At 39.4% G+C, this 22,566-nt stretch overlaps 1 protein-coding gene across 1 annotated transcript; it reads right to left on the reverse strand.

Annotated features, from left to right (window-relative positions):
* Window positions 1-426: 426 nt before the first annotated feature.
* On the reverse strand, window positions 427-16,230 carry NADK (NAD kinase; the record flags this gene model as incomplete). Its single annotated transcript, XM_082493555.1, has 11 exons — window positions 427-1,205; window positions 2,283-2,365; window positions 3,532-3,689; window positions 4,323-4,422; window positions 4,932-5,083; window positions 5,918-6,020; window positions 6,307-6,392; window positions 6,624-6,732; window positions 7,268-7,397; window positions 11,717-11,800; window positions 16,058-16,230. 11 exons carry the CDS (start codon window positions 16,228-16,230, stop codon window positions 1,058-1,060), a joined length of 1,326 nt encoding a protein of 441 aa, XP_082349681.1. The 3' UTR covers window positions 427-1,057.
* Between the last annotated feature and the right edge of the window lie 6,336 nt (window positions 16,231-22,566).

Here is a 22,566-nt window from a genome sequence, read left to right on the forward strand (position 1 = left end):
GCTGGAAGGTACCTATGGAAGTCGAGGGCAATCGGGGCTCAGTACAGGGGATTCTTTTTCTTCGAGACAACAGTGGCACTCGACAATAGAGCGGTAATTGAAGTCCAGATTCTTCTTGAACACTTGGAGCATTTTTTTTTCCACTTTATAGTCTCTAACACTACCATTTATTCCAGAGAATCAACAAAACAAGAAAAAACACCACATTGGTGATTCCTGCCAACAGGAACTGCAGAGCTACAAACTAGCTCAGCTACAACACTGGAGATCCCTGTAACAACCACCTCCGCCCACACCAGTGCTCGTCTGTGCTATTTGTGGTCATTTCCACAGTGATGACAGCCAAGGGTCAAACACTGTTCAAATGGGCATAAGATATATACATGTATATATTAAAAAAAAACACTTTTTTTTTTACTAATTCCATCTATTCATAAAAAACATTCTTCCTGGTATTTCTCTATGGTGTGCCACCTTCACAAGTAAGGAGAAAGTATTTGAAGCGCTGTCTTGATGGGGAGCTGTTCTGGGCAAGACATATTTAAGCTAACAAAGAGAAGCTTGTTTTGGTTTGTTTGGGTTTTTTTGTTGGGTTTTTTTTTTTTTTTTTAAGAAAATTTCTCAGAGCCTTTATATGCATAGCAGTCTTAAATGGAATTACAATTATACCAAATTAAACAGACTATTGCAATGCCACTTTTATATTTTGTATCTACATTCAGCCTACCACATTATTGGTAAGTTATAGGTTACAAACAAATTTACAGATGTGGTTGTCAATACCAATCAGAAATAATCCATTTTCAGATTGCTCATTTAAAAGAAATTCAGATTGGATTACAACAATCAGAGCCTAATTTCTTCCATTCCTACTCTCAGTGGACAGGAAGTAGCACAATCATTTCCAGCCGTCAGCAGATCAGACAGATCCAGACTATAATCACTATATATGTCTGAGATGGTGACCACACTTGTTAGCCAAAAACTTAAAAACCCCAAGCATATAAAAGGGATACTGCCACTTTCCATTCCCATGAGTCTTGTTAGATGTAGACACTCAAAATTCTTCTTCTTCAACAGCAAAGTTATTTTGCTTCTTCCGAACATTCCAGTGTAAACACTCGGCCAAGCTTTCAAACCAGTCGCTCACAGGATCTCGGAAACAGATCGAAGGAAGGGGATAGCAAGAGGTAGTGATGCTAATACTGCAACAACACAGGAACATCCCGGTCAGTCAAGGGCAATGAACAGCAGGTTTGTTTTTTTTTTAAATAAATACAATCTTCTGTTCACTAGCTGACATAGTGCTATGTTCAGCCAATTTGGTAAAACAGCGAGTTTCCATAATCAAGCAATAACCAAGCCTGCAGGCTCCCCTCAACGGTGAACGCAGGGCTTAAAACTGTGAACAGACACACTGTGGCACAGTGAGAAGTGAGAATACTGAACCCACTCCATGACATCCTGCAGTCTTTTGCTAGTCTTCACATCCACAACACAGGGACAAAGGAAAAGGTAAGTCGCCGCCTTGGCCTTTGAGTTTCAAGTTTAAACTATAAGCAACAGCACAAAGGCGGCGAGCATCTAACAATGGGCCAAAGCTCACAGCTGAATCCCTGCTGCTCTCCTGAGCTATTCTATAGCTCTTTCAACCTCAGAGGAAATACCAACAGTTCAAGATGGAGTGTCATGCACTTCTTCCTGCCTGGCAACTTGGATAAATTAAAAAAAGAGGTCATGCTGAATGGCAAGTCTACCAGTCACATATCACACAGGTGCCTTAAATCACCTCTCATTAAGATAAACCACCACGCTTTGCACATAAAAACCGAGGAAACTTCACACACTGTGCTCTGCTCACTCCAGGCAACAGCACTGCCAGTGACCACAACCATTCACGAAGTCAAGACAGTTTATGCCATATGGCATTATTCAGAGGTGCTGCTTACACACAACGCTTGTTGGTTTACATCTTCTCAAATTAAGATTTATCTTTAAGTTAAATTTACAGAATTTTCTAAAGACACATCCATCCTCCTTGTCAAGTGTGCAATGTTTACGTGCTTTTCTTAACATTTCACTTGCTTTCACAGGAAGATCTAAAAAAACTCAAGTTGAAATTAAATACTTTTAGCGCAGTTTGTGCTGTAAGAGGTGGTTTATAAAAGCTTGTTTCTTCCCGTCCAGCAACCCTTTTGACAGATGTTAGAGAATGAGAGAAGCGCATCAATTAGTATGCTCTATACTTATAGAGAGATGCTACAATCAAAAAAAGGCTTGACCTGTCTCCATGGCATATTTCCTGCCTCTTCCTTCCATCAAATGAAACCCATGCTGTATTCCTGGCATCCGGGGACAGCATAATCTGAAAAAGAGGAAAGAACTAAACTTCAGGTCCAAAACCTATTTTTCAAGAGCAAGGAACAAACACCTCCTCCATCCTCCCTCCGAGTACAGGATGGACTCTTTGCAACAGTTGCACTGAAATTCATTATCTGTCCATAATACCAGTGCAGTAACATACCCCACAACTTCCAAACCTTCCTTTCATGTTTGGTACATATATATGCATTTTTGTGTATCCAATAAACCCCCTCTTTATAAATACAAGGTCATAAACCAGAAAGACCTTCCAGTTACAGCCAGTGTATGCTTTAATTCAGTTACCTGAGTTGACTTAGCACCTCTTTCAAGAAAAATAAAGTTAATCCGGAAGAATAGATTTTAATACATAATGAATCTACAGCTGTCAAATTTAGGACGTTTTGCTCATATTTAGCATACAGTTCTATTAAGAGGAAAGAATTGACTACCATTGGCCAGTAAGACCCACCAACATGAAAGCGCTTGGGGACCGAAAGCAGTGCCACGAATAAACATTGTGTTGTAAAACAGGAACAAGAACCCCAGCACACACTTATTTCTTAACGCTCATGTTCTAACATCCCCAGGGGAGCCCTTCTAAACACACCAGCTCTCTGCCCGCCGCAGCAGACTGCAGGCCTGTGACGGACACAAGCAGTAGAAAGGAGCTCTCCTTACACATGGGTATTTTGTTAAAAATACACAATAAGTCCATTCAGGTATTATGTGCCTTTTTGTCTGCAAGACAGCATTAACAAAACCTAATTAGTGAATTGCAGATAACTACCAATATACTCAAAATTGACAGTATTTGTTGTTTTAGCCATGAACGTAGAATTTTTCATTCTCTTAAAGACCACTGATTTACATGCACTTTAGCAGAAATCATGTAAAATTTTATTAGCCAGAATGCAAATGTATATATTCCCATTTTACAGAACGTTACACAAGGACAATCCAGTAGGAACCAGTGTAAAGTATTCTGTTAGTGGGTATATTATTTCAAACACAGACATGTTCTTCAACCAGACTTGATCTGTTCCTCCTACAAATAACAGAATGCAGGAGATACACAGCATTTCCACACCTCTTCTGCTCTGGTCAGGTTCACGCAGTTACTACAGGAGTTTTTAACTTCGAAAGAGAAGTAACATAACAGAAGCTAACCTTGAGTTCCACTCCAGCAGGAACAACAATAGGTCTGAAAGACAATGAGTGAGGGCAGATTGGGGTGATCATTATTGCAGGAACATTGGGATGAATCATAGAAGCTCCTGCTGCAGCTGCATATGCAGTGCTCCCAGTCGGCGTGGAGACAATGACTCCTGTGAAAAGAGCAAAAATTTCACTTGCATTAGCATGACAATCAATGTGTTATTTTGGAAGACGACTAAGAAACAGCACTGTTATGAAAATGAAGCAGAGAATGTATCAACTTGTATTTCACAGGAGAATTGCAATCTAACACATAAAAAGTCAGAAACTCTCTTCTAATCCTGGCACAGCACGTTTGCTCTATGGCTTCATGTAAGTTGCATAAACTTCTAGATCTCAGGTTACACAACTCTAACAGTGACATTCATTTTTTTTAAGGGTAAGAGCTTTAAAGATGACCTTGTCATTCATGAGTTGAGATCTGAGACCTTCAGCAAATTGCAGATATCCAAGCAAATTTTTTCTGAGCTATTTCTTGCCCTTAGCCCTAACATACCGCACCCAAAGAAACTGCCACTTGCCTTCACAAGTCCCTAAACAAAGCTTACAACACTTCAATGCGTCATTGTGGAAGGCATTAGTTACCAGTGAGCGAACAAACACACCTATTCTTTGCACACCAATGTTTTCTGTCACCACTGAACCAAAGCTTGAGATTCTGTTTCCATGTGAGAAAATCCTCCAGTAAAATAGCAAGTCTACACATGAACCAATAAGCAATTTAAGTCATGAAGCAGACTCACCATCTCCTTGCACTGTTGTTATCAGGTGCCCATCCAGGAAGACATCTACATTGGAAAGGTAAGAAGAAGGACCACGATCCACCACAACTTCATTTAGGACCTGCCACGACATCAAATATGACACCAGCCTGCTACTGCTGACTTGGCAATGTAATAAATAACAAGCTGCAACATGCTTTCCAGATTTTTGAAAAATTCATATCGATTTAGTACCTGCTAAATTAGACTCTCTGTCATCAAGTGCGAGCTGAAGTTTTTAGATGTTAAGAATTATTTCCAGAAGCTGATTACTAACAACGTGCGAGGTTTTTCTCTTCACTTATAAAAATCTTTGGGATATCCCATTTTAGAACTACTACTTTGTTTTCAAAATCAAAGGAAAATACACTATAGGAAAGTATACTGTTAGCACTTAACGGTTGCAGAAAGTAATGATGTACACTATTTCCTCATTATTTAGTGCACATATTGTGAATTAGAGCAATACAGCTCAGTCCCACACTATGGGCTAGTGTAAGTAAACTAATGAAAATGGAAAGTTACAATAAAACAAATAAAAAGCAATTTACAAACAGCATATTAGTTCTTTTGCTTATTTTGCCCGCTGACCTGATATTGCATAATTTGCTTGCCCACTTCTTTCTCCAGATTTGTAGACACTACTCCATTTTCTTCTATACCATTTTGTACTGTCATTTTCTCTCTATGCTCTTTTACTACTTTCACTTTCAGTCTGCTTCGTAGAACAAGTGCTGCATTGCCTAGAAGTGAAATACAGGAGAAAGTACATACAAATGATACGCTAGTATAGCCAATGAACCCCGGTAATGAATAGCAAACTGTATGAAATGCCATCCATCTACTGCCTGTGCTTTCAGCCTTCCCAATTTCATTCACAGATGGTTGTCTACACTTAGTTAAAGCTCAAAACTAATTTTTAATAGTAATGAGCAAAATTAAAGTCAAATTTGAACCCAGTCCTTCCTCCCTTTACTCATCATGTAAGAAGAAGATTTCAAGTTTTATATGGACATGATCAAGATTGGAAAACACAGTTAGGCTCATGTGATCTTCACTAAGACAAAAGCTAAGCTTAAAGAAAATCAGTGCATTAGAAACACCTATGAAAAGACAACATTCCAGCACCTTGATAATGTTATACATCTTTTGGGGAATTTACTTTGGATGCAACTCAAATAACCTCATATTGAAGAAACAAAGTATTTCTTTCCTCAAATCTTTTATTTGCCTGACTTCTCCATATTTAAGCACTGCACTGCTTAGAGAAGCAGACTACCAGAGCTACGCTCGATTTGCATGTTCAGCTGTCATTTAACATAAGTTCTGCATCATCTTTTACTTGTTAACTGCACACAGGACAGAGTTATTTCTCAGCCAATTTCCTTAACAGAACAGTACAGAAAACAGCACTGAACGGGTGCTTTTATTGCAAGGCAATACTTTTTGTTAGTTTTCTTGTGACTCAATCTTACGGGACAACCTAAATGAGTTGCTTAAGAAAATTTACTAGTTTTGGTAAAAGCTACAGAAAATGTAACAAACAGAAACACCACACCTTGTCCCCTTAAATTTACCTTCTATAACCTGAGTGACTTGGGACTGAAAATTCTCAAAATTAAATGGAGTAAGAAATCCAAGGGATCCCAGATGAAAAGCCATAACTGGAGGTACACTACCCTATCAATAAAGAAAAGAATTTAAAAGCTACTGAATAAAAGCAATTCATACTTCAACTAATTGCCTGTAATTATTTTGACTATTGACGTAACTTCAACTGTGCATAATAAAAGCAACACATTACATACATTATTTTCAGAAGGTATAGGGTAAAACAGGCTTGATAAAAAACAGAATGAACAGCAAAGGACAAATGTCAAACTCAATAACATAGGGAAAAAAACCCAAACTTCCAACAGTTCAAAAAGAAGAGAGGTCTTTAAGTCTATTTCCCATAAAGACCAACCTGGAAAAGTGAAGAAGCATAAAGTAAGGTCCCATCTCCTCCCAGGCATATGATAAAGTCTATTTGATTGGAGATATCATCATAATCTAGAAGCCACATTGAAATACAAGTTTTTAATTCAGTTTTATCATCAGTCTTATTTCCTAACACACATTAAGGGCAGCATGCCAACATTTACTCCCAAATACAAAAAACCCACAACCACAGCTGTTTGCAAAAGACACATTAGTTTAATGAACTTGACTCAACAACTAAGGAAATACCAAGACCAGTAAGCGATATACTTCAATTTTGCTTTCAAGAAATCATTACCATACCTTCTCTGAAGGTGCAAAATTTCTTCTTCACTGGTCCAAAATTATCATCGTTAGCTATAGCGGGGTCTTCCAATACTTTCTTTTCTACATACACAATCATATTGTTCTCCTTAAGACAGGTAAGATAAGGTTGTTAATAACCTCTTAAAATGACAAAATATGACTGTCCCCATAATTTGCAGTAGTTTAAAACGTATAATTAACATTTTACAGAAGCAGTCTGCATCTGTTGGTTGTGGGGTTTATTTTAATGTGGGGTCTAATTCTAATGAGAATTTTGCAGCGTGCACAGACCGTCTAACAAATTAAACTAAACAATACAGATTACATGATACAGTAACATTTTATGTTTGTTCAAGGCTTAAAGGATTATGTTTTTTATATCCCATTCCCTGTCATTTAGAACTGCAAACAGAATGAAGAAAAGTTTTCACTTTACTTTTTTTTTTTTAAACTCTGTAAAGTGCTTAAGTACTGATCTTAAGCTATGAAACAAATGTTACTATTTCCAGTGGCAATGAGTATAACAATTTCTTTGCACTATACAATTCTGTACATTCCACATTCAACAGAATCAGTAATTGAGAACAGTTTAGATGTAAAATTTTTAATCATGGCGAAAAATGGAATTTAGATTTCATTACCTCAGTAAGATACACACAAAGCTCTTTAAAAGGCTGCAGCAGACTGGCATCACGTATCTTTTTAATAACAAGGACGCTCTTGGGAGGTTTGTTCCATGTCAACCGCTGGCTTGCTGGATCCTGAATGTGCCTGGAGAATAGAAAAAAAAAAAAAAATAGAAAGAAGGATGCAGTAGTTCGTAGTGCAATGACACTTTTGCCCCCTTAACCAATCAATGCTTTAGTACATGAAGACAGTAACACAGTATTAAGGTGTCCATTCTCGTAGCTGCTACCACACTAAGGACGCGTGCAAACAGGGACTCTAACAGAAGCACTACAAAAGCTCTTGGATCAAGTTCTTGAACTAACTGACATTTTTCCTGATGCTTCCAGCCATAGTGCTTTCCTCTCCCTTGTTTTAGTGCTCTCTCCTCTCAACCTGACTCAAAATAAGGAGAAACATCCAATTAGAGAATCAGAAAAAGCTACAGCATATTTTTTTTTCCTATCTACTACTGTAAGTCAAACAGCTTGTCAATGTAAATTTAAAAAATAGTGCAATAGTTCCAACCCAAATATTATTTTCTTTCTTTTAGCAATGTTTCCTTCAGCACTTTTTCAGTTTGAAGCCTGTAGATGCAGACACCAATTCTACAGTTTTTCTACTACTACTAAACAACACTATCACAAGAGAAGGGCAAATAATTAAGATTCACATGGGTACTGAATCCTCAAGATAACCTTAACAACTATGAAAAAACTGCAGTACATAAACTCTTTTCTAGGAAGTCTGCACTTGCAACTTTTATACTTCCTATCATAAAGCCTCAGAAATAAAGAGCTTAAACAGGAACAGATGCCCATACACTTCTATTCCAGGCAAACATTACAGATATGTAAGCACTCAAAACCTTCGTGCAAAATTTCTTTAAAACTAGTGTATGTATTATTTTAGTGTTGATCCCAAAACAATTTTATCTGCTTAAAGTAGCATAACTACTTTAAATTAAAAAAAAAACAAACCAAACAACAAAAAAACAACCCAAACTTCAAAGAGTATTTTAAAACTACTGTCTGCCTATAGTTAGGACAGCATTTTAAGACTTGAGAACCTCAAGAACTAAATATACGTACACAAATAATTTTGGAGCTTTCAAGGGGGTTCAGTAAGAGAACCCTCATGTTGCTCTATAATACATTTAGTCAATTTAGGAATACCCAGCTGCATTTGCCTTCTTTTATAGCTACTTCTAAGCTACATAATTTCACAGTTGTAATTTGCACATAGCAAGCACCCCATCCTTTTCCATATGGTGCACATATAATCCATAAAGCAAAGCAGATTAATGAAAACGCTGAACAAACCAAATTTACAAAGAGATTTGGATGTAGTGCTTCAAGGGTTAAAGTAAAACAGATCATGCTGCTGGAGGTGGAATAACCTGTTCATTTTACTTTCCAAAATGCCTCCATTCTACATATAAATACAGCAGAAACTATAGATTAATGAAGTAGGCTAATACCAATAACATTCACTAACAAACAGTGCAGTCTCTCTCTAAATATTATTACATTTCACAGAGGAATACAACCATGCCCTTACACTGGGTGCCACACACAGGCTCCCAACATTATGTTACGGTTCATCTTGCTGTATTTTACAGTCAAGGAACCACAGCAGAGGGAGGCTGGAAGGCACCTCTGGGGATAGTCTAGTCCAAGCCCCTGGCTCAGCGTAAGGGCGTTCTGAAGATACCATACTCGGTCTCAAATATCACCGTGAATCTGAAGACTATGAAATCGGAAAGCTTCCTCTGACTTGACTAACCAACCAACAGCTAAACTGAAAAAATATTAAATAAAATAAAATAGGAAGAGTTGCATTAATGTGTTTATTGCTGCCAAGCAGTTGCAAAGGAACTGAAGCTGAAGTTTTATATGCTATTTCCAATACAAACGGTGACTAAGGAAGCTTTTTCTTTAACACAGCTTATTTCACAAAATTAAATTTCTCAAATCTCAATACTATTAAAAGGTAAAAAATACACATAGAGTACCACCCCCAAAACCATTCCACGATGATTAGATTATCTTCTAAAGGTGGCAAAGCACCACTTTTCACTTAATAAACCTAGAACTAATAGACTTATTCAAACAAAAGAGTCTGCCTGTTTCAGTGGTACTCACCAATTCCACGTAGTTCTACTAAATGAAAGATTATTCATAACATGCTTTAAGATCTTCATGTTTCTTCCCAGGAGTTAGGCAAATGCAACAGCTCCAAGACAAAAAGGCTGAGGCTTTTATCACTTCTTAATAAACTGCTACCCCAAAAGAAAACATTTTTCTCTGATTTTTTTTTCGTCCAGTAAGTATTTGAATCAGTTCCAATAAAAAGTTGTGAGGCTTTACAGAAAAATCCTGGATAAAACAGATCTTCAGAGGCAAGATTTCATACAAAAAATCCCATTTCAAGAGAGAGTTTAAAAACAGGTATTTGACCTTCCCTCTCCTCAACACCACAAGCACCTGATTCTTTCTTCACTGAATAGTAACTCAATTCATCTGCTCATCTTACCTAACAGTCTTCAGAAAGCAGGTTTTTCAATACAATCATCAACACTAGCACTTAGAGACACCAAGACCTTCCCTAACTTACACCTGCACATAAAACCTAAAATTTTCTGTTAAAGAATTCTCTCCAGTGAAGAGTTTAACAGTATTACTGACTGTAGAAAAGAAAAACCCCAAACAAAAAGGTTTTGCCCTTTTTTTTTTTTTTTTTTTTAGAAGCCACAACCAAAACCTCAAATACAGTAAGAATAGTAATTTACAATTTGGTCTTCAAATAGTCCTTTCCTTCAGTGATCCGAGAGCACCCTCTACTCCCCAGCTCTTCCGAACACTGCATAAGCAGTCTTCTCTCTGGAAGCAGTGCGCGTTGAGTGTTGCCTGCCACCTCTCTACTCAACTGATCTTGACACTATCATTATATGGGACCAGCTGGCCCGGCCCATGGGGTGGAGCGTGCTCACCAGTCAGGTGGGTAAACACAAGGCAAGCTGGGCTTTCAGAGGAGCTGCAGCACTCCAAGCCACCAACTTCAGCACAGACAGAAAGAATGAGGAAATTCAGAGTTACTGTACGCTGCAAGATTTCCACCGCACCTTTGTAGGAACAGTTAGGATGTCACCAACCTGTTCTGAGGAAGACTACTACTACTTAGGCAAATATTCAGGCAGATAAATACTTAAATACCTTACATTTAACTGAAAGAACTTTTTAAAGGGACAAAAATAGGGACCGCTAACTTGCTTAATCTGTAGAACCCTGATATTCTTTGTTTGACCAAGTCAAGACATCATTTATTAAGTATATAATACATGGTGTCAAAAGCAACACTTTCATACCACCCAACCTGCAAGATTAAAATCTTTATTATGCTGCTAAGCAGAAAACCACCCTTATTTTTCACAATTAAATTTATCATCAGAGTCTAAAAGCAAACTTGCCTTAATGATATTCATACACTTAAAGTGCCACAGATCAAATACAAAAATTCAAACTACGAGCTCAAACACAGAATACCAAGACAGGGAGAAGGCTTTCCTCCGATTTCACAGTACACAGAACAACTCCTCATCCTTTCCTTGTGTTGTCCATCAAAATTTTTGTTTCTCTATCATTCAGAAACACTGTTATTTATGTGGTTTAAGTTGATGGAATAAAGAAAATGCTCCCAATGGCTGTTCCGTATCATAATTAGTTTGCTATAAGGGTGTTTAATACCCATGGTGAGTTTACTGCCAATTATGTTGAAAGTGTTTATTATAGGTGCCATTGTTGACATCAAACCATGGATTGCAGATTACGCAAAACATGTCTAAACAAACCTTCAGTACTTAATACTATTCACATGCCCTGCCGTATTTTTATGTGAAACGGTTAGGATTTTTTCCAAATAGATACACTGAGCTGTGACTAGTAGATACTGGGCCTAAGAACACTACATGAATTAGTAATGTAAAACTAGTAAAATTAATTTCCTTTTATGTCTGGAAGTATTCCAACCGGCAAAACCACTACAAACTCACACAGAGAAATACTGATTATGTCCTATCATCCCTTGGGGAAAAAAAAAAACAACCCTGACAACATTCAAACCCACATTATATTTTTCAACACGCAGATGAAGCTAATGCACACGTAATGGGGTTTTACTTGAGAATACCATCCAGCAGAGCTAAACATTCCCCTCTCAGACTGACTTTGTAATAGGTGAAGTGTGATGAAAACAGCAGGCCAATTTTGGCAACGCAGAGCCCCCAAGCTGGCAATCAAGCAACATAACAATCTCTGAATATCAGGGAAAATACAAACAATACTGATTAGGGGCCGAAGAGGGGAAAAGCAAACATCATCTTCCACATAGAATAAGATAATACCATTCATTTGACGAGTACTTACATAATCGTTTTAGGATTTTGCAGCATACAGGCCTTTGGTCCAAATGTGGTCACTGGGCATGGTCCATGCAAGGAGCGTGTTCTCCTAAATATATATATAGAAAAATAATCACTAAGTAAAAGAAACGTGATGACAAACTGGCTATAATTAGCTCCCCAATCACCAAAAACACTTCTTTGAAAAATCTGTGCTAGGCAATGCTAGGCAAAGTACATTTCTTAAACCTACACTTGTGGTTGACCAGCCAATGTAATTTTACACGTATTAGCTATCCCATTTCAAATCTAAAACTTAACTCCTGTACCTACTCCTTGAAAGCTATTTTAATTAAAGCCTCGCTCACAGTTTATCTCCTCTACATATGGAGTAATCACTTCCTAAATACTAGTACCAGGCACATATTCTTCTTGTATTCATTTCATCTTCACTTTGCACAAAGGAAGTGTCACAGCCTCAAAGAAGATATGCTCAGGTGTTATCAGGCCGGTTCTGTGAATTTACAGGGTGGCTGCAAAGCAGATAGAGACTCCCCCTTTTTATAAGGAGTCACACAGAAAAGACGAGGGGTGACGGGTACAAGTTACTCCCAGGGAGATTCCAATTGGACACAAGAGGAAAATTTTTCACAATGAGAACAATCGGCCATTGCAAAAAATCTCCCAAAGAAAGTGGTGGATTCCCCGTCATTGCACACTTCAGCTGGACGGAGTGCTGGGACATCTTGTCTAGACCATGCTTTTGCCAAGAAAGGATCCTGGAGGCTCCTTCCAACCCGGGATTCTATCATGCTACGAAGCATTCACAAATTACTGAAGACTGAAAAATTTCTGTGTTTTTACTGCTGAGAAAGACTGGGGCAATAATTCAGTCATTTAAACTGAGGACTACCCATTAGGTTACTTTAATCTCTTGGAAGATGCATAGAAGACATCTCGGGCTGAGATTAAGGCAGGTAGAGACAACCAAGAGACAGAAAAAATGCTGTTGGAATCGGTAGGAAAAAATGCTAAATTTTTTTCATTTATTTATCTAATAAGAGCTAATATGATCTTTGTCTTCAAACTAACAGGCCCTCTGAAGTGTAATTTATCCTCAAACTTTAATCCCACCCAGAACAGGATTACTGCTAGCTCTAGGATAAGATTATCTGGACCAAGTCAGAACTGTTCAGTCTTACTTCCCTCCCACCTCCTTCAGCAAATCTGTAAATGGGAGTAAAACTTCGTCAAGTTACATAATGTTTCAACAGTTATGTAAATGCTATTAGAATTATTCCATTAAAAAAGAATGGGAAATGTGCCTTTCCTGTGCTTAATTCAATTAACACAGGAACTGGTAACTAATCTATTGCTTGGCAGTAACAAATCATTACTGCACTGCCTTCTATTGTATATATTATAAAGTAGCTCAGGCCAGCCTGATGATTCATTCTTAATACTAAAAAAACCCTCAGAAATCTAATAAAAATCAAAATCAGATGACGGGTTACAAAGATACAATTAAGGAATAATGGCAGAATCTTATTTATTCCATGTCTAAGAAAATATGCTTGTGTAAGGTTTGAATTCCAATAATGAAAATAAGTATTTAATTTCCTTATATTGAACACATAGAAGTGGTATTTGTTTTTCAAATAATTTTTTCCATTTAAGTCCAGGCATGACTAATCCAGTCACGTAAGATTATTACTAAATGTTTTATAAAGTTTAGGATTTACTTATATTAAAACAGAAAAATGAGCAAGGACTGACTCATTAGAGATTGTGTGTGTACCAATATGTGTAAAGGAATGGCAAGTCTTTATCTACTTGTGAACAATTACACTTGAAATCAGGACAGTTAAATAACACCCTGCCAACACCACCTCCACTTCTTGCTCCCCCTCAACCCTCTCCCAAATGACTGTCTTTTTGGCTTTCCTTCAACACAGGTTGTTATTCCATACCATTCCTGATAATTGGCTAAACTCTGTTCCGACAAGAGACTTTAAATATCCACATCTGACCTTCATGATACTCAAAGTTTCCTCTACAAGCTCTAATTAGTAATTGGTACACATTTTCATTGAGATTTTACCTGGTATTATTAGTACTCAATCTATGCACTATTCAATCAAAAGATGGTGAACAGAATTTGAAGTTGTTTGTAGTAAGACTGTCTTTGCTAAGAATAAGCAGCAATGCACTGGAAATTATACATCTTTTAGGAAAATATACTTGCTGGTTCAAAGCAGATAGGCAACTACTTCAGTCTGAATACTACACAGCAAGCTTGAGATCACTTTCTGACATTCTGCAAAATGCCTTGTGACAATTTTGCACTAAATTGAACGCAGTCAGTGAATGAATGCAGAGAATCTTAATGAAAAGTCTCGTAAACAATAACCCTAATTCAAACTCACAATGGGTAGGGTCTACAAAGATCACTCCTAGACTTAAAAAGTAGTTATTTAGCTAGAAGATAACACACAAAAATCTGGACACATGGTCTTTTACACAGGTTGAATGAAGTCTACATTCTTAAAGGTTTAAGGGGAGAAGGGAAAACAGCAGCATGCTTTTAAAGTCTTAAACATATTGACTATGACACACAACATAGTAGCTAGAACATTGCAGTCAGAGCGCAGTCCTTTGTGAACATTTACCAAAAGCATTAGAGTACACTGACTTTCTGAACTAAATATGCAAAGCAAGTATTTTCCTAACCTTTTAGCCTCTTCAGATAAACGCTTTTATTCTGCCTCCCTTCACCATAAAGCTTCCCCCTGTGATCTTCAACCTCACCCATATATGCTCTGCCTTTCAAGAGCATTCCTACCGGCAAAGCAGTAACTGGACGAGAATTTCAGCTGTTGAGAAACTCCTCCATGATTCTGTCCGTGCTTTTATAGAGGGTCACAATGTAAGAAAGAAATTTCTGCTAAGCTTCCCACTAGTTCAAGACACACTGTTACCACAGCGTGCTCTTCAATATTTACAATGGGTCCAAAGATCACAAAATCAAAAGTTCTGTCCACATGACAAGAGTCTTGCAACCAGATTAGAAATTTGGCTCAAAGAAAAAATGGGCGTTTCTCAGTGCTGTGAAACAATCTGCAAGCACAAACTGACTTTGTGCTGCCTCATCACATTACCATATAACCTAAATACTCCTACAGGTTTTTTTAATACACAGCACTAGAGCTCTAGCTAGAGCATTTGTAAAAATCTGCAGAAGCGTCTCTCCTGTTGATTGATTATTTTTTGAGACTATGAACTCTGGAGATACCTGTTTTGGCAGCCATGGCATTTCGATTATAGATCTGCTCTTAGTCTACCCCCCACCTTTAACTTCCTGCCTTCATTTTGGACTAACAACTTTTTGAAGTGCATTTTAAGAATCCCTTAAAAGCAACTTGTTGAGCAAGAGGAAAAGTTCTGCCTACTAATTAAAGATCTGGAACCAAGCACAAAACTGTTCCTTTCTTGTGACCCGAGCTATGAGTTAACGTAGCTTAGTACAGATGCATTTGTATTTTAGTTCTGGAAGGTACTTAAAAGTTCTGAAGCTAGGTTGAAATATGACAAATATAATAATATTCAAAGTTCAAATCTACCCCAAAACCCCAGAAGCCACGTACTTGGGTAAAAGGGGTTCCTCCAGTTTGAAAATTAGTATCTTGTGTTTATCTACTTAAAACAATAACCTTTAAGTTTTTGTACTTTAAGAACTTCTAGCTGGAAATACACCCATACTTTCTTAACTTTCTTACTAAGAAATAATTTCAATACATGATGCCACAGATAGGAGTTTTACGTGCAGTTTGTCCTCAAAAAAAAAGGACATATAACATTTCACATAGCCATTTCTAAATGCAAACACTTTCCTGAATCCAGACTCTGACGTACTCACTTCAGACAGCAATTAAATGGCATATACAAAGCGAGTAATGTGTTGCCTTGCTGATGCTGTATATGCATACACAGAACATTGGCGAAATATCTACAAAAAGCAGTTTAAGATCTCCCAAGAAACACTGAAGCAGAAGTTAGGCCTCACAACAAGCAAGAACCTATTTACATGAACGTCAGCTCAGAGATGACCACCTACATGGCTACTTCGGAAAATCAAGTTATTTCACAGCGCAAACCACTACAGGATGGTTCACTGATTATCTTCCTCTCTATTTATTACCACAAAACACGATTTTTATTTCTGTCCGTTATCAGTTGTCACAGCTGCAAGGCTATAGCTTTGTAAAAAGAGGAGCAAAAATTAAAATCTATATAACTTAAATTTTAACAAATATTTTATTTTATTTTTCTTAAAGGTAGCAATAATAGGAAGAATCAAGAGACATACCGGAATTCTTTGGTGCTTCCTAGGGCTGGTGAAGCAGACAAACTTCGTGACTTAGCTCGTCCCCGGCTAGTATTGCTCCACTCCTCATCATCATGACATGTTGAGCAATGATAAGCAGAATCTGAGCTCACATCGGCCTTACTGGTACACAGTTTTTCTCGATTCATCTCCATAATGGAAGTGAAGGAACTTCAGTGAGAGAGAAATTCAATTCCTGTGGAAAAAAACAGGACAATGGGGATAGGGAGGAGAGAGAAGTAAAATCTCAGTATTAGCAAAGCTGACAGAGTAAGTATTAAACACAGAGTTTACACACTTCGATAAACACTTCTCTAAAGGCTTTGGCCAATTGAGAAGTTCTTCAAGGTAACTGGAAGATACTGGAAGGAAAAACGACCAGAATTAAAACATGCGTGTTCCCAGATTTAGAAGAGGCTCAATACAAAGTTGTTTCAAGACCAGCACAGATTCACATCTAAAATAAATTTATTTTAGATACTGAAGAGGAAGAAAAGCTTTAGATATTTGCCAAGGAATCAAGACTCAGAAAAACCTATAGTCTCCTATTAGGTGATACATATATAGTACAAATAAAAGTGGAATACTCAAAGCTGTAAAAGAAAAAAACCAAAATAGGTCAAAATAAGGGGGGAAAAAATGCAATAGAGATAACCCTAATAAACTTCAGCTCTTCACAAAAATGAAATTAATACCATGCTGAGAAGAGACAAAAATGTTGGAGGATGATATTGAAGTTCTTAAATCATTTGTGACAAACTGGGGAGATGGTCCAAAACAAATAAGATGAAATAAGGACAAATGTGAAGTATTTCACTTCCACAAATAATCAGCACAAATAAAAGATAAACAGCTGGCTAGACAGCAGTTTTGCAGAAGTAAAAAAAAAAAAAAACCCAAAACAAACCAAAACACCAAACCCAAGCTTTAAATAACCGTCCCTCCCCAAAAGTACTAGAAATCCCATATATAAGTTCTCATCATTATTTCAGCCAAGTAAAAGAAGCCTTATCACAATATAAATAGAAGGCAACTTTCAGTGTACGAATAAAAGCTAAACTACAAACAAATAGTATCTAAGATAATGAAGTCTAGAGGAACAGTACATTCCTCAATTGATTTCAACACTGGGAAAAAGTTGGTTCATTAAAAATTTGCAGATATTTCTAAAACAGTTTCACCACTTTGGATGCATTTCCCACTGTATCCTGTAGAGAACGGATCATAACATTATTGTGACCACTAAAATGGACTGTGGCTCTGGAAAATATTCATAGAATAATGATATTTGGCTGTAAAGTTACCAGAGGATGACAATCTCCACAGTTCTACAAGTATCATGTTTCACAGCATCCCAACTTTTAGATAACAAAAGCATCAATAAAATGAAATTGTAATTTTAGAATGAGCACTGGCTCATTACTAAATTAGACAGAACCACCACCTAATCAAATTAGAAAATATTTTTGCTCCTACTGTAGATGAGGCTTACCCTAAGAGAACAGCACTACAAAGAGGTACAATTACCGTCATTCATTAATAATTTATAAGATCCTGCACTTGTAATGATATCAACGTTTAGTTGTTGGTCACTCGTTGCTTAGTATCACCTGTGACCATGACTTGGGAAATAGTCATTTCAACACAATTATAACTCTTTACAACTAAAATCAGAAAAACAACTCCATTTTTAGACAACTATAAGCTCAATATAAATTTTGTGCCAGTTAGTTGATTATGCACATAATTGATCTGATCATGCACGCACATATGTAAAACAGACTGTAAAATCTGACTCAAACAACATAAACTATTTTTTATAGATTTTAATTTGTATTACTTTTTACCACAACTTCATCAGGCTTCAGGAATACATCTCTGGCTGGTTGTTTCTCAACCAGCTACAGAAAACAAGTCATTTATCTATCTGAGTTTCAGAAAAGAAATTACTTTAAAAGGAGATATTCGGTATCTTTGACTGGAAAGGGGCTTTCGGCATCCGTGTGTAAATAAGGGAAGTTCTTACATTGCTTGTTCTTTAAATCATCATCTTAAACTAGCCTACCATTTTTACTTCAGAGATTCCAGAGACTTGAACAAGCATATCCAACAGATTCCCCGGTGTATAGAAACCTGGTATTTCTAAAAGAAATCCTATCCTTACAGACTTACCCTAGGAAATTATAAGAAATAGTTGTTTTTATCTATATCATTAGTTAGCTCTCAATATGGACTGCTGCTAAACTATTTCATAAGTACTGAGAGTGAAAATCAGTAGTGAGCAGTCTCTCATCTCCTCTTACCTGTCCCCAACAGCATATTTCTCAAAGATATCCATAGATCCACTTACACATAGCTGCACTATGCACCCACTCTCAAAAGCCAGCATTACAACTAATTATTTCTTAAAAATCTGCCCTGCAAAATAGGCACAGACAAAAATTTGACAAGCCCAGGTAATTAAAAGTACATCATTTTCTTTTGCTTTCCCATTACATAGGTTATCAACTCCTCATTCCTTTTTATCCAAACATCGAGCGCTTGATCTGGGCCTAGGAAAATAAAAATTACAACAGTTAACAAAGCGTATGGAAATGCACCATATGCGAAAGCAGTTTATGAAGAATTAGTTTTCTCAGTAACTTAACAGTTGATACATGTGCATCCTATTCCACAGCATCACCCTTAACTAAGAAGTGCAGAAAACAATCATTTATATAGTAAATAATGAATAAGGTGTGTTTCGAAGTGACTTTGAGGTATCTTCATCTGACAGATGCTGCCAGTAAAGAAAATCAGATTAGCACAAAATTGGAAGTAAGAAGGTGTACAGACCTACTAAATACAGCCTAAGAACTTGATATTCCTTCCATGTAATACTTTCCGATTCAGGATGTTTTAACTACAGCTTACACCATGTACTGTTTAATTAACATTCCCTCACAAGACCTTTATTAAATAAGCAGACTTGACATAAGGACAAAACTATCACTGAACAGCTTCCAGGATCGCATCCAAAAACTTTAAGCACATGTCAACAAACTAGTGAAAAGGCTGCTCTGCTCTAAGTCATGTCCAAAGTTTAAAAAAAAAAAAAAAAAAGTTAAAAAACTTCAAAAAAAAGTATTTAGATGTTCAGCATTATAGAATGAAGGGCAGTTGAAAAAGTGTTAACAGTTAATATTAAATTTCTGCGATGGTGACACGAAGGAGCCAGCTGAGTCACCTCTCATATGTATCCAACCTTTTACTGTAGTTTCTCATCTTCAACTTCTCTGTCATTATAAATGAACACACCCATGAAACAGAACTTCACAGAGGTTTCATCAAACCATCTTTATGTAGAAGGATAAGGATATAAGACCATAACATCCCCAAAGCTTTGCTACACCTATTCAGACTATTATTAAGGAATCACACTCCAGGTCGATGCTAAGAGTCCTATTTACAAATGAAGTCTGAAACGATTCTAAGCTTTCATATATACATAATCCACATCCAGGCGACCAAATAAGAGCTGACATCTTAAAAAGTCATCTTCTCCGCTGTTTGATCGCACTGAAGATCATACAGAGAAATACAATCTTTCCACGCAAGCAGCTACCCAAGGAGCATAAGGCTGCAAGTCATGAAGTGATTTTTTTTTTTTTTTTAATAAGCATGCTTGTAAGCTGTTATTTTGTAACACACTTTTCGTGTCAAATGTATTGCCTTAAATCATCATGATTAGAGGATTATTGCAGGGTCCTATCCTGACCAAACACTCACACTACTTTTAACATGCTTTCAAGACTGCAGCATTTCTACTAATTTCTTGGAAATTGCATCAGCCCTTCAAAACTCCTCATTTTGTACCTTATCATCAACTTTGTATTGAGGCATAAGAACAATGTTATATCAAAACCGGTACCATTTGCCCCATTACTACAGACCCGTGTTTGCTTCATCACTTAATTCTGTGCAGAAGTTGTTATGTTATTATATTTTGCTAAAGAAAGCACTCCAAGAGAGGTTACATGCATATGACTCCATCCCTCAGGCACTAACCCCCCCGCCACCCGAGACAGAAGGAACAACTGTATCAGATAGACAAAACTTTCTTTTTGGTTTAGTTTCGAACTTCATATTCTAGTGTGCCTGAGGGAAAAAAACCACACACACACACACAAAAAACCCCAAACAAACAAAAAAAACCATCCCAAAATGTAATATTCCATATTGAAATTTAGCGGTCTGACAGTAGCTGAAATTTAGTAGAGTGTTTTTTGATTACATACTCAACTGCTATTTCTACTAAAAAACAGACAGTATGACTATCACGTGTTAAATACCCAGGGAAAACAAGTCCCTTCGTTAACCCTTCAGCTTCGGGAACACCCCCACCCTCATCCGCACCACCACGGACCGGGCACTAAGGACCCAAACCCCTCCGCCATCCCTCTGGTCAGAAAGGCGGCGGGTAAACACACGAGGAGGTGGATGCCACACACTTGATGTGTGAGCAGATTGCGCGCCTTTACTCGTTCTCCTTTCGGGAAACTCTCCTCCCTCAGGGCTCCTGGCGGTCGCCTTCCCTGGAAGCCCGCGGACGGACCGACTGCCCGCAGCCGCCGCGGAGAACGCGGGCCGGGCCGCCCCGCGAGGGGGGAGGCGGCCGCCCGGGCACGACAGCCCAAAGCGGCCCCGGCAGGGCCGCCTCACACCCGGCCCCCCGCGGGGACGCGCAGCGGGGCGCACCGGCCCCCGCCGCGGGAGGGCCGCTCGGCCCGGCCGGGCTTCTCCGCGGGCTCCCCTCAGCGCAACCGCCCTCCCAGCGGCCCCGACTCACCGCGCCCCAGGCTGCTCCCCCTTCAGAGGCCGGCGCGGCGGCCCCGGCGGGGGTGGTGGTGGTGGTGGCGGCGGCAGCTGCTCCCGGGCAGTGAGCGGGGCCGGCAGACCCTGCGCGCCTCCATCGTCCTCTCCCCGCCTCCTCAGCAGCGCCGGCCCCGCGGGAGGGGCAGCGCGCATGCGCCACGGCACCGCCCTCGGCGCCCCGCCTCTGCGCCGGCTCCGGCCCGTGCGTCGCTGCGCGTGCGCGGTACGAGGGGCCGGTGGGGCTTCTTACGGCGTTCTGGTCGCGTCTTATTTTCAATTAGGAATTGCGCGGAGGAGGTTGTGAACGTGGAGCGTGGAGCGAACGTGAAGAAAAGGGCACAAACCTTCAGCATCCGCCGCGAAATCACAGGGCGGTTTGGGTTGGAAGGGACCTTGAAGATCATCCAGTGCCACCCCCTGCCCTGGGCAGGGCCACCTCCCCCCAGCCCAGGTTGCTCCCAGCCCCGTCCAACCCGGCCTTGAGCACCCCCAGGGATGGGGCAGCCACAGCTCCTTGGGGCACCCTGCGCCAGGGGCTCACCGCCCTCACAGTCAAGAATTTCTTCCTAATATCTAATCTAAATCTCCCCTCTTCCAGTTTAAAACCATTCCCCCTCGTCCCATGGCTCCCCTCCCTGACCCAGAGTCTCTCCCCAGCTCTCCTGGAGCCCCTTGAGGCACTGGAAGGGGCTCGGAGGTCTCCCCGGAGCCTTCTCTTCTCCAGGCTGACCCCCCCACCTCTCCCAGCCTGTCCTCCCAGCAGAGGGGCTCCAGCCCTCCCAGCATCTCCAGGGCCTCCTCCGGCCCTGCTCCAACAGCTCCGTGTCCTTCTGCTGTGGGGACCCCCCGAGCTGGAGGCAGCACTGCGGGGGGGTCTCCCCAGAGCAGAGCAGAGGGGTAGAATCCCCCCCTCACCCTGCTGGCCACGCTGCTGGGGATGCAGCCCGGGGTGTGGGGGGCTTTCTGGGCTGCCAGCGCACACTGCCAGCTTGTGTTGAGTTTCTCATCAACCAACACCCCCACATCCTTCTCCTCAGGGCTGCTCTACATCCATTCGCCACCATCATAACCGTCCAAATCCATCATAACAGCGCTGACCAAGCAATGGACCAACTGAAGAGAAGCAGTTACATCCTCCTCAAACTAAACCAACTGCAGACTCCTCAAGGCCAAGCAGTACACTGCTGTGGTTTTGGTCTGTTCATAATACTATAACCTCTTTGGCAGTCAGTTCTTGGGGGGCAAATCACAAGTACAGGACCGGACACTTAAATTTCAGCACATGTTAGAAGGTGCCAGGTGCGTAACATACGTAATCTCACCTGTAACATGTAATCTAAGGGCAGGCACAGGTTTGGACATGCAATTGGCTTCATGTGCTTCCTGCCCTTCAGTTCATGCCTCACTTTTTAATCCCTTTGCTGTGGATGTAGTTGTTTGCATGCACTTCCCTCACAGCCATCTACCCTGCAATAACCGTCACAAACTTTTACCATAATCTTCCCTTAGATCATCAGTTAAATACTCCTTCTAATACAGAATTCTTGTTTGAGAACATGTGCTGCCTTACTATAGTGGAGTCACTCTTACCTCAACTACAAACAGAAGCTCCTGAAATGCAGGAAACCATTTTCCAG

This window comes from Vanellus vanellus (genome assembly GCF_965231255.1).
Source record: "Vanellus vanellus genome assembly, chromosome: 20".
In the NCBI taxonomy this organism is placed as follows: domain Eukaryota; kingdom Metazoa; phylum Chordata; class Aves; order Charadriiformes; family Charadriidae; genus Vanellus; species Vanellus vanellus.